This window comes from Plecotus auritus (genome assembly GCF_963455305.1).
Source record: "Plecotus auritus genome assembly, chromosome: 6".
Classification (NCBI taxonomy): Eukaryota; Metazoa; Chordata; class Mammalia; order Chiroptera; family Vespertilionidae; genus Plecotus; species Plecotus auritus.
Window position 1 is genome coordinate 22,022,030 of NC_137773.1, and position 12,687 is coordinate 22,034,716.

The 12,687-nt window shown below is 55.2% G+C and overlaps 1 protein-coding gene across 3 annotated transcripts in view; it reads left to right on the top strand.

The window, feature by feature from the left end:
* Positions 1-285: 285 nt before the first annotated feature.
* CAMK2A (calcium/calmodulin dependent protein kinase II alpha) overlaps positions 286-12,687 on the top strand; it is a gene marked incomplete at its 3' end in the record, with an annotated part of 61,789 nt that continues 49,387 nt past the window's right edge. The window contains exon 1 of one of the 3 annotated variants that reach the window (XM_080675700.1): positions 286-1,042. In XM_080675700.1, the coding sequence (XP_080531826.1) occupies positions 981-1,042 (62 nt within the window). In that variant the 5' untranslated portion in view covers positions 286-980. The remainder of the gene's footprint in view (positions 1,043-12,687) is intronic. The other 2 variants (XM_080675699.1, XM_080675701.1) reach the window with 2 other exon arrangements.

The window sequence follows — 12,687 nt, forward strand, 5'->3', positions numbered from 1 at the left end:
CGATCCCCAGGAGACCAGCTCTCCATGGTCCTCTGGGGCATGGGTCAGGGGAGAGGTTATGGAAGAGCCTCAGGAGGGACCAACTGTTACAGCTGTGAAAGGGGGACTTCTTCCCCAAGCTAGAGCACCAGTGTGATGGGCAAAGTGGCAAAGAGCAGAGATAAGAAAAAATAAGAAAAAAGGGCAGAAGAAAAAAATACAGAGGGGAGCAGAGAGACAGTTATAGAGACTACAGAGAGAGAGAGAGAGAGAGAGAGAGAGAGAGAGAGAGAGAGAGATAGGAGAGAGAGAGAGAGATCCCAATGAATTAGCCATCATTTCCCTATAAACCTTAGAACCCCACTGTTGCCAGGACAACGGGGCAATACCTGTCTCTCCAGAGGAGCTGAAGTTGCCAGGGTAACTGCATCCTGTCTTTCCTGGGGACCGTCCTGGAATGTGGCACCCACCATTACCATGGCAACTGCCTTTTTGCCCCATTTAATCCCATCTGAGGGCCCCACAGTTGGAAGTGGGGGAGGTGGGAAGAGAGCAGATCACTTGTGGATGAAGTTTCTTCTCCTCCCCCTCCTGCAGTCCTTCCCCACCCCCCCGCCACCCCCCCCCTCCTACGGGGTGCTTTGTCCACCTGCCCCCAGCCCACACATGCCTGCAGTATTGTGTGCAGGTCAGGCTAGGGCGTCCTGGAGCAGGTTTCGCAGTGGAAGGCAGGCAGGTGTTGGGGAGGCAGTTACCGGGGCAACGGGAACAGGGCGTTTCCGAGTTGGTTGCCATGGGGACCTGGATGCTGACGAAGGCTCGCGAGGCTGTGAGCAGCCACAGTGCCCTGCTCAGAAGCTGGGGGCTCCTCAGTTAAGCCGGTTCTAGGTTCTCACTCGGCAGCACGGGCAGGCGAGTGGCTCCTGGTTCCGGGAGCAGAACAGCAGTGCCCCAGCCCTGGTCCTCCAGCCCTGAGCCTCGCCTGCCCGCACGGCACCAGGATGGCCACCATCACCTGCACCCGCTTCACGGAAGAGTACCAGCTCTTCGAGGAATTGGGAAAGTGAGTTACACCTTAGAGAGTCCTGGAGGGCCCAGGGGCGCTGTGCCATGGCGGGGGTGTGCACCTGCGGTGTTTCCTGTGCTCACAGAGGGAGGAAGGCTGTATGTGTTTGGGGGCACTTGCATGTGCAGAGTGTCCAGAACTGACACGGGCATGTTTGTGGGTACACAGATGTGCCAAAACCAGCTGAGCGAGTGTGTGTATAGAGGTGAAGAGTTGATGATGCAGGCCAGTGAGTGCACACACATGTATGCGCACACACACATCTCATGACCTGGGCGCACACGGATTCTTAGAAACTCGGGGTTAAAAAGGGATTTTCCTGTGAGCTGAGTCCAAGGCTGGAATTCCCTGTGAGTTTCTCTTGAGGTGGCAGATTTGGGTACCTCTGGTGACAGAGTTCAGCACCTGCCGGGTAGTCCTTCCTCACTTTAGACAGCTTCCACGACTGCAGAACAGCCAATTTCTCCCTGGAAGCACTCTCCCCTCCCAGCTCCGTTAGGAGCAAGGGCATCGGCACAGCAGGGGTTAATAACTGAGCGAAGGGTGAGGCTCTCTGGGTGTTGGGAGGAGGGGAAGGGCAGTCAGGCAAGTTGGCAGGGGGCACTGCAATTGCAGGGGCTAGTGGTGTGAGGTGCCCCGTGCTGGTCCTTGGCAAAGTTGTTCAGTCCCAGAGCTCATTTTCTGCCTCTGATGACTGGTGTGGAGAGAAGGGTAGAAAGATGGGGGACAGAGGAGCCCCTTGGGGTAGCCCTAAGGTTATGGAGTGTTAGGGAAGCATTCCTGGATGCCCCCAGTAGAATTTGTGGAAGATGCAGGAATGGATCCAGGGTAAGGGTACAGTTTGGAGGCAGATTGCCCTTTGGGCAAAACAACTCCAATGCCCTGGGGTAGCGGCAGGAGTGCAGGGAGAGGGGCTCTGTAAGCAGGGCTGGGCTACTGTGAGGTCTAGAAGTGCACACACAAGTGTTCATTTGGATGTGTGTCATATAAGGACTGCCTCTGGCGTACACTCTGTGCACTGAAAGGGTGTGTGAGTGTTTCAAGTGTGTGCACCAGGAGGAGGGGCTGGTGTGTGAAGCCTGAAAATGCAAGTGTGCCCTGCAAGTGTAGATGTGTGCAAGTGGCACAGGAGTGCTGTTGGCTGGTTTGCATAGGAGTGAAAGTGTGAGCGTGCGTCACATGTATGGCAAGTCATCTGTGTGCACATCAGCAGGCAAATGTGTGTGAGGTCTGGGCATGTGCAAACATATGTGTGTGTAAGGATGCACATCTGAGACGTAGGCACAGTGGTGTCCCTATGAGGTCTGGACATGCATTTCCATGTGAGGACCTGGGAACATGCACACAGGAAGGTTTATGTGTGTGCGTGTGCGACCTGAGCCCACAGGCTAGGGTGGGAGTGTGGGTGTTTTGAGCTCTTGCTGGTGTCTGCATATGTGTAGGAGGTGGGCCTGTGGCTGTGTACAAGTAGGCTGCCTGCACACACACATTTGCACCCTGGACAAGCCTGACACCTACAGGCACACGCCAGTTTCTTCGTACAGACACCCCTGTGCAGACGTGTGCTCACGCTTGTCTGCAGACTACCTGTCTTTCTGAGTGTGTTTTTGTGCTGGGGGAGGCAGCAGGAACAAAATGCTTAGGGCTGCCCTGGAGGACTGAGGCTGTCTGCCAAACTTGCGTGGGGACCCCCTTCTCAGCTGGTTTCCAGTGCCCACTGGAAGCCGGGATTCCCTGGTTAGCTGGGAGCTGCCTTTCAGGGGGCGCTGGGAGGACTGCGTCACAGAGTGCAGTGAAATGGAGTTAAGATGTGACTCAGGTGCTCAAAATGACAATAAAAGTGATGTTTTGCCCCCCGAGGAGATGAGACCATGAAGACTGGGTGCTGTGGGGGCGACTTGGCAGAGAGCCTTCTCAGCCCCGCTGCCTGCCAGGGTGCTTGGAGGGACCTGGGTCATGGCAGCACTTCAGGGAACAGGGAGCCCTGGTGTGTCCATGGCAGGAGCGCTGAGGGTGGCAGGCGTGGCCAGGTCTTGTCTAATCAATTTCAGACCTCTTCCTTCCAGAATCATCGGTGCTCCTAACCTTTTCTAGGTCACATATTCCTCCAGGAATCTGACGAAAGGCTAAGTCTACATTCCTCAGGAAAATGCACAAAACTAAGATATGTTGCATGCAATGTCAGGAGCTTGCAGGACATCAGGAAGGCTGTGGCTGGGCCTCAGGTTAAAGATGCTCGCATTAGAAAAAAGGGGATGAGGACCCACACCTCTGATGCCTGGCTTAAAAAGGTCAGGGTACCACGGGGAGGGGCGTCTTCTGCTCTGCATGACAGCTTCAGCCCAAGAGGCCAGGAGGGGAAGTGCCCAGCACAGGGTATAGGCTCTGGACCTCACCACCCACAGCTCAGTGACGTTGGGCAGGCTGTAGCACTTCTTATCCCCCTGCCCCCACCTATAATCTGGAGATAAAAAAGGGCTGTGAGGATGAGATGAGATGGTATGTGTGAAGACGTAGTGACAAGCCGGGCATACAGTGGGCCTTCCAGACAGCATTGCTTCTGGGGACTGGAGCACCAAAGATGTGTGCAGGGCCCATCCTTCAGTTTGGTGACTCAAGGTCCCTGCCAGCCGGGACCCTGCAGTCACGACCCAAAGCTGAGCCCCTGTTCCAGGAGCCCATGTCAGGTACCTGGCAGGGTGACTGGCAGAGACAGCTGGGTGGGCCCTACAAAGGGACATGGGAGCCTTTAGACCTCCTTCGACAGGGTCCTGGGCTGCCCAGCTGGAGAGGAGGGCACGTGCTTCTTGAGGGCTTCCTGGTGTCCTGCCCGATGCGGTCTGGCTCGTGACTGCAGGCCTTCCTTCCAGGATCCCAGGGGTAGGGCTGGCTGTGGATGGAACAGAAGCTGCCCCTGTCCCTCCTGGTGGGCAGCCAGCTGGGGGTGTGGGCTGGAGTCAGTGCCCTGGGCAGGGGCTTCTAAGGGCCTCTCGATGTCACTGGAGGCAGGTCCCACTGCAGCATGTGAGTCAGATAAACCAGGAATTGATTCCAGGTCGCTGAGAGGGTGGGTTGAGATGGGGCTGTCTCTTGGACCCAGAGCCTCACTCACTCTCCCCTCCCTTCACCCCAATCCTCCTTCCTCCCAGGGAATGAGGGAAATGAAAGCCGGACCTTAGGTGCACAGAAGCTTGTTGGGAGGCAGGCTGCAGCAATGCCACCTCAGGGTCAGGGTGGGCCTGGGCAGACCAGCTAGGCATTCTCCGTTCTCCAAAGACTGGGATCAGGGCAAGGGGTTAGTTTCCAGGAGGTGGAGAAGGGGGATGCCTCCTCCAGCCTCTGACATTCCCTGGGCTTTGAATCCCACTGCCAGGGGAGGTTAGGGAGGCTGAGAATTGCCCTGCAGCCTGTGTAATCACCAGGCAGTACAGAAAGAGCCTCTGAAGGAGACATTACTTGAGAGAAGGAGAGGGAGGGAGACTGGAGAGCGGGTGCAACCCACTCTTTTCTCTCTAGACACAGAGATCTGAAATTGTCTCAAGGGCGTGTTGGGGTGGGGGAGGGCTTCCGAGGGCCAGCAAGGTTGGCAGAGGGAGGGCAGAGAGCTGGCTCTGGAACCACTGCCCCCTCTGCTTTGTATTGTGAACCGGATGTGCGCTGGGCTGATCAGGGATCCACACTGGGGCCCAGAGGCAGCTCCCTGCACTTGGGTGTCCAGGGTCCTGGGTTCCCCTCTGGGGACCCACACTCTAATGTCTGCACAATGTGTTTAGCTCTCTGGTCCTTCCCGAGATGTTAGGAGGATCGATGATGTAACACCGGAGAGAGAGGGCATCTGGGCATGGATGCGCCACCCAAAGATGGGCGTGTGCTTTTATTTTGCTCCTAATAACCTATTACATTCACAGCACTTTGGGGCCAGCAAGGCTGTTCTCCACCGATGAGCTCATCTGGGCGAGAGGCAGGGGCCTTACTTATCCATCTCACAGATGAGCAGACTGACGCTTAAGCAGGTGGATGACTGGCTCGGGGGACTGGGGACAGGGCTTAGACTTGCATGTAGGTCTCCAGCACCTGCATATGGGGGAAGGTTGATGAGAGGGTCCCCTCCTGGTGCTGTGTCTGGGGAACACTACTAGGAAGAGGGGTGGTGGCCTGGTGGGTGAGGGGACTCAGAGCTGTGGCTTGTTTTCCAATCAGGATTCTGCCTCTCATTTACTGGGCCACCCTGGATGGATCCCTTGTCCTCGGTGTCCCTCAACTTTGCCATCTGTATAATGGGATCGAAATAACTTTGCAGATGCTAAAACGCCCTCATTAGAGTTGCTGTCCTCTTTAGGCTCCCTCTGTGGGAGGCACACACGGGAAATTTCAGACTCCCAGAACCTCAGGGCTGAAAGGACCATAGCACAGATGGTGAAGTCAATACCCACAGAGAAATGGTTTGCCCAAGGCCACAGGGCGAGGCCGTGGCAAAGCCAGGGAGGGGGCCTGATGATGTGCAGGGGCCAGAGGCCAAGAATGGAAAGTTAGGGCGCAGGTCCTCAGGAGGGGGTGGCAGGGACAGGGGAGGGTACAGCCTTTCCTCCCCCCCTGCAAGCCATCAGAGCGGCAGGCACGCACATGTTCTGGTGCATGCGGCAGCCCTCCGCCCCCACACAACCACCCCCACACAGGCTGAGACACACTGACACTCTGCCGAGCCGCCCGCCTGCCCGCCTCCCTGCACAGGCACACACAGTGACACTGCTGCCAGCACCCCTGCAGGCTGGGGCACTGGCTCTCTCAGCGGGGTGAGGGCAGAGCCCTGGGATGCAACACCAGCATCCTTTTGCTAGTGCGCGCTCACACACACACAAGTACACACATGCACACACACACACACACACACACACACACGCATACATATGCATGAGGGCACACACACACTGGCTCCAACTGGGCTTTAAGTATGAATTTACCTCCCAGTGCAGATAGAGCAAGATGATACTTGGCCGGGCTTCTGGGCTCTCTCTCTCTTATCTCTCTCTCCCCTTCCCTCTCTCCCTTTCTCTGTGTCTCTCTGGTCTCTGTCTCTGCTATCTCTTCTTCTTTCTCTCCCCTGCCCTGTCTTTGTGTGGGTCTCTTGGCCACAGTTCACCTTCTCCTGTGTGCATGTTGCCCATGTCACGTTCTCCTCGGAGCTTCTCTGTGGCACGGTAGGAAGCCTCCTATCCCAGGCCAGCCTGGGGCAGCCCCCGAGCATGTCGAAACCAGGCTCTCTGGGTGCTGGTGGGGCCTGGCTGCCCACCAAGACATCAGGTGGGGCTGTAAGGCCAGTGGGATTTTCTGTGCTGGAGAAGGTTGAAGGCCTTGGTGTCTTGGGGATCATGTAAAAGGAGGAGCGTCTATGACTCTGGCATCTATTCAACAAGTGTTTGCTGAGCCCATACTCTGTTCCCAGCAGGCGCCACATGCAAGACTTGCAATTTGATGGGAAGCTGACATTAATTAAATCACCCCAGAAATTATTTAAATGCAACCGGACAAGGACTATGAGCACAAACACAGAGCTATGAGCTACAGAGACCCCAATGAGTTGGGGTAAGGAAGGTATCAGGGAAGGCTCGCTTGAGGAGGTGACATTGGGAAGCTGGAGGCTGAATAAGAGTTAATCAGAGGGCCGAGGTGGAAGAGTGTTCCTCAGAGTGGGAACAGCACAGGCAAAGGTTCTGAGGTGTGTATTTTGATGGAACATGTCAGTCCTGGGGAAATGGAGGGTCTCACTCGTCTTAGACCTGCTCAGCCTGCCCCCAACTTTTGGATTCCTGGAGCCTAAGAAGGAATATAAAAACCTGTTGATTGTCTAGAAGAGAGGGCCAGGCAGGGTGTTGGAGGTCTGAAAGCCACATCAAGTGAGAGAGGGCTAAGGAGCTGAGGGACTTTAGCAGGAAGACGGGACCTCTGAGGTGGAGGGTGTCCTCTCCCCTCATCTCTGCAGGGATGTCCTGGGGCCCTAGGGCAGAGAGCAGACTGCTCTGTGTGGCCCTGGAAGGCAGAGCAGGACCAAATGTGTAGAGTAACAGGGAGGTGGATTTCAGCTCAATGAAACGAAGAACCTTCTAACGGTCAGAACTGCTCCTCTGCCCCCTAGATGGACATGCCCTCAGGAGACAGTGCACACTCACAGCCCTGCCCCACCCCTGCGCCTCTGGTCCCCTCCTGCCCACATCCCTGCCCTCGCCTGGTGAGATGCTTTGCTGCATGTGTGAAGTGGGAGATGGCTGAGGGGCCAGAATATCCTCGGTCCCACTCAGAGTAGTGGAGTGAGGCGTGCGCCCTGACTTACGGATGGAAAACTGAGGCCCAGAGAGGGCCAGAGACTTGCCTGAGGTCACACAAGCCAGTGACACAGGAGACTTGGGCACATCATTCGCCTCTTTCCATTCCGGTGTTTGGCCCTCGGAGTGCCTCTCTCTGAACCTCTGGGAGCCTTTGGGGTGTTCAGGCGGACGGAGCCAGCCAGGAGGCCATCTGAGGCTGGGGAGGAAGCAGCCCCTCAGCACCCCCCTGCTTTGCCTGCTCTGGTCCTGTCTCCAAGTTCTGTGAATATTTCTTCCAGTTCCCTTTTTGTAACCCATTCAAGAAAACCCAGGCACAGCCCAAACAAGGAACTTCTGTTGGTTCAATGTTCCCTGCAGCCAACAGAATCTTCCGGTCCTCAGGCCTTCTGTGTCCCCCACAAGACTTCTGCTGGGTTGGCGTGGGGCAGGCCCGGGGGTGCGGGACAGCTCCAACACACAATGTCCCTGCGGCATCTTCTGGAGTCTGAGAGTGGGCGGCTGCAGCCGGGCTGGGAGGAGGGATGCGCGGTTTCTGTAATAGGGCCTAGGATTTTCTGGCTGTAAAATGCTGTCATTTGTGGAGTTCTGGGGAGAGCTGCTGTGGTGAGCTGGGGGGAAGAGAGAGAAAACCAAGCAGAGGGGATCCTGAGCCCCCAACTCCTATCTTCTCTGCTCTGATGGCCATTCAGGGACTTGCATAGCTATGTTTTGTTTGTTTGTTATAAAGAAAGGGTACTATTGCTTAAAAAGAAATAAAGAAAAAGAGAGAGGGGGCTTAAAAATGATCAACAGGTGATTTCACAGATGAGTAAACTGAGGCCCACAAAGGTGAAGGGATTTGCTTAAAGTACATAGAGGTCGATGTTGTGGGAACAGGGTAATCCTTTTGTTTCTGAGCAAATCTGACACCAGTTTTTTAATTGTTTTGGGCATCTAGGAGCCCTCACAGAATCTCCTATGAGCCACGGCCATTCTCCCCAGAAAAATGCAGCTCCTTCACTCACACAGAATGTTGTGTATTACTTCCCACAGGTCCCCCTACTCTAAAGCCTACCTGTGGACCCCCAAGTGAGGGGCCCTTCTGATCTGAGAGTATGGGTATTGGAAAGAGCACTGGAAGATGAAGCAGGAATACTGGGTTCAAGGTCTTGGCCTCAGTTTCTCCATCTATGGAATGGGGAGATGGTAGACCTCTGTGGTAAGATATTACAAGGCATCCAAGCTTCTGCCGCAGCCACATGTGGCCCACACTGGCCCCTTGTGGAGCTGCTCCCATGGCCTACCCCAGCTCTGTCCCTTTCCCCAGACCAGGGGTCCTCAAACTTTTTAAACAGGGGGCCAGTTCACTGTCCCTCAGACCGTTGGAGGGCCGGACTATAGTTTAAAAAAAAAACTATGAACAAATTCCTATGCGCACTGCAGGCCCGGGACGAGTCGGCTGCTAAGCAGGACAGGCAGCGGCACCCGGCGGGCCAGATAAATGTCCTCGGCGGGCCGCATGTGGCCCGCGGGCCGTAGTTTGAGGACGCCTGCCCCAGACGTTCTAACCCTGTCTGCTCTGGGTTCCACATGCCCAGGCCTTGCTCTGTGCTGAGTAATCAGATCCACTGACTTGGGCCATGAGTTACTGGCCATCAAGAGGTTTTTGATGCAAATCCTCCCACAGATAGCAGGTCTGTCTGCTTTTGACCAGGCACTTCCGAAACCACCCTCATCTCAGAGAGGTAGAATGCTTAGGTGTCTTCACTGACAGTGGGGAGGCCTTTGGGGAGAAGACTGGACTTTGGTTGTCGGTGCCTGTCACCGACATCCAGACAAGATGGAGTAGCTAGGAATCTGGGACTAGAATTCTGGAGAGAGGAGGGCTAGCTAGAAGCAACTTTCCATCTTGAATGATGGCCAAGGGCTTCCACCATTTTTTGGGGGCGGGGGGAAGGAGAGCTCACAGAATCCTTTGTGAAACTGACGAAAAATGTGTATCCTCTGCTCAGAAAAATGCACAGACACAGAATAATTTTATTAAAATTGCAAGTGTGTTCATGGATGCCCAGAGCCTCCCCAGAGATCCCAGCTAATGGCCTGGGTAGATGGGATGAAGGGGAAATGGTAAGAGAATGATGGAGAGAGAGCGGGGAACAGCGGTGTTGGGAGGAAGAGGACGAAGTGAATACAATGTCAGCAAGCGGGGTCGGGGGTGGGGATGCCAGGGAGATGCCGTGACCCAGAAACCAAAAGTAGAGGGGGTGCTCAAAGCTGGGTGGTCAATGGGGCCAAATGCTGCCTGATATGGGCAGGCAAGGCCAAACAGCAACAGTGGGGCCGAGGCTGGGGGGAAGGGAGGGCGGGCACTGGGTGGGCGGGCCTGGCACAGCTTTTCTACCAGGGAGCCCGGGGGTGGGAGCCAGATTGTGGTGGGTTCACGGAGCGTGGGAGGTGGGAAGAGGAGGCGGCGGATGTCGGACACTTGTTTTGGAAGTTTGGCAGCAAGAAAGGGAGGAAGGAAGTGGCCCAGTCGAGTGAAAGGTTCTTAGTTTTAAATTTATTTGTTTTTAAATATTAGGGGCAGGGTGGTTGTTTATTTTTCCAGAAAGAGGGAGACCTGGGTGTGTTGGAGGAAGCAGCCAGTGAAGTGAAGACCCTAAAGTCTTAGGCTCTACAGCAGCGGTTCTCAACCTGTGGGTCGCGACTAGCAGGGTCGCCTAAGACCATCAGAAAACACAGATATTTACATTACGATTCATAACAGTAGCAAAATTACAGTTATGAAGTAGCAACGAAAATAATTTTATGGTTGGGGGTCACCACAACACGAGGAACTGTGTTAAAGGGTCGCGGCATTAGGAAGGTTGAGAACCACTGCTCTAGAGGGTGTTGGCAGTGACCAGTCTTGGGTAGCAGGCATCTCTCCTCATCCCTACAGAGCAGAGGCTCCCACATATGGCTCAGAAGGAAGTAGGGTTGGGGCTCCTCATCTCCATCTTTCAAATAGGGAAACTGAGGCCCAGAAGGATAATCGAGCTGGTAACCGAGCTGGGTGAGGGCCCAGGTCTTTCCACTCCCCATGAAATGCTCCTGGTGCTGCACCTAACTGCCATGTCAGCATTTTAGGGTGTTTCAGGCCAGAGAGGGTGATGAACCCCTGTGGGCTGGCAGCCAGCAATTCCCAGGACACACGCCTGCCAGGCAGCCAGAAAGCAATTTCCCCGTGTGATTCTTGCTTTTCACAGCCCATTAGCACGTTCCCACATTCTCAGCCATGCTGGACCCACTCTCACCGTGCGCCCTCTCCATCTGTCAGTTGGAGAGGTTGGACAGCCCGGCAAGGCCTCCTTCCCGCTCACATTCATGCCCGCACACACCCCGGGGCAGGCTGCTGGGTTTGGGGGAGCAGTCCCTCCTCACCATGGCCCCCACGTGCTCTCCTAGCTTGCTTCTTCCCTGAGCCTGGCAAACAAAGTCCATTTTGTTTCTGATGATGCCAGCTGTTTGCATCACCTCGTAGGTAATGATGCCTATAAAAGGCGTTGTTTCCTGAGCATTTACTGTACTCCAGGGACTGTGCTAACCCATCGCATACCTTATTACCATCGAGTCACTGAGAAAGCTGCACAGGGTGGGCACTGCTCTTACCGAATTTCACAGGGCAGAAAGGGGCTCCCCAAGGTTAAGGCACCTGCTAGTAAGCGGCTAAACCACGATTTGAACTGTGCTTGCTCTGGTTCTGAAGAACCTGTCATCCACATAGAACTTCACTACCCAACACGGGATCATTCGCCACATACAGTTATTTCTGTGAGATAGAATGAAACATTCCGACCTTCAGTCCTGCTAGCCACATCGCGAGTGCCCCAGTCATAGGAAGCTAGCGACTGCCAGTGGGACAACGCAGACCCATTGCATCGTCACACACAACAAGTTCTGCTGGGAGGCACTGGTGTAGAATATTAAAGATGGAAAGGCCTCTGCTAGTTAGCCTCCTCCAGACCCCAAGCCCATGCTGCAGATGAAGAAACTGAGGCCCATTGATGCCACCCCCTGCCCAAGACCTCCCAGCACGACTGAGGCCTGAGATTCTGACCCCCAGTGTCTCTCTGTCTCACACTCACCCCTCCCTGCCCACATTCTGTGACCCTCTTGATAACGTGGATACACACTTCAAACCCAAAGCATCTGTGCTTTGTCCCACCCAGAGCCTCATGGCGTCATGGACACCAGGTAGATGGGACACACACCTGTGAGCAGACACATTTCCTTGACCCCTTTGCAACCAGGACACTTTCCCAGGCACTCCCAGGACCCTCTCATGACACCCTGCTCTCACACAGAGCCCTCACAGGCAGGCCTCATCCCTTCCTCTTGGGAGCCCTGGTCACTTCCTCCACCCTGCCCTCCCCACCTGGGCCTCCTCCCCTCTCCCTCTCTGTCCTGTTTCCAAGCTCCTGCCTACCCGCTTGCTGGCCACCTGCTCAGCTCAGGGCCGGGGGAGGAGTGGGCTGGCTCTTCCGTTTGCCAAGGCAGCTGCCTGTGGCCACTCGCTCACGCTGGACCAGAATGCAGAAACATGCCCTTCTGAAGCAGAAGATAAAAGAGGAGGAAGTTAGGGCAGCAGGCTCGCTGCCCCCGCTCTCATTTTTCCTACAGATTTCCCCCTGCCCCTCCTCTCCCTGATCCCAGCACCTGGGCAGGCGGGGAGGAGCCTTCCCACTCTGGACACAGGTCTGAGGCTGCCCAGGTAGAAAGAGGGGCTCAGGTCCTTCTTCGCCCCGTTTGCAGCTTTATGTGCCTGGCACTGTGCCCAGAGTTTTGTAGTTGTCTCCCTTAATCTCCCCACCATAGCCAGGAGGCACATGCTGTTATTGTCCCCATTTTATAGGAGGAGACAGAGAGGTGCGGCGCCAAGTTCAATATCACAGTCAGGTGGGGGTGAGTCATGATCGGACCACAGGGCTTTGTGAGCCCAGAGCCTTGGCTCCTGAGTCACATTCTCTTGCCGTTGGAGAAGTTGGAAGAGCATATGCAGGTGACCTGTGTTCTCTCCACAGCTTTACTAGGAATATGCCTGCTCCCTGAGGCCTCAGTTTCCCGATCTATTAAATGGGAGACCAGAATTCCAACGGAGGGTCCAGAAGGAGGCTAGCAGTGGATGTGCATTGAAGGGAGCTCACTGTTAGCCGGGGAAGACCACCTCCTGGGTGTGTGAGGCCTGGGTGCTCTGGATCAGTAGCTCTGCACTGGTCTTGATAAACTCTGAGCATCTGCTGAAAGCCATGCACCTTTGCCTCAGAAAAACAAAAAAGAGGCACAGGCTGTCCCTGGGGG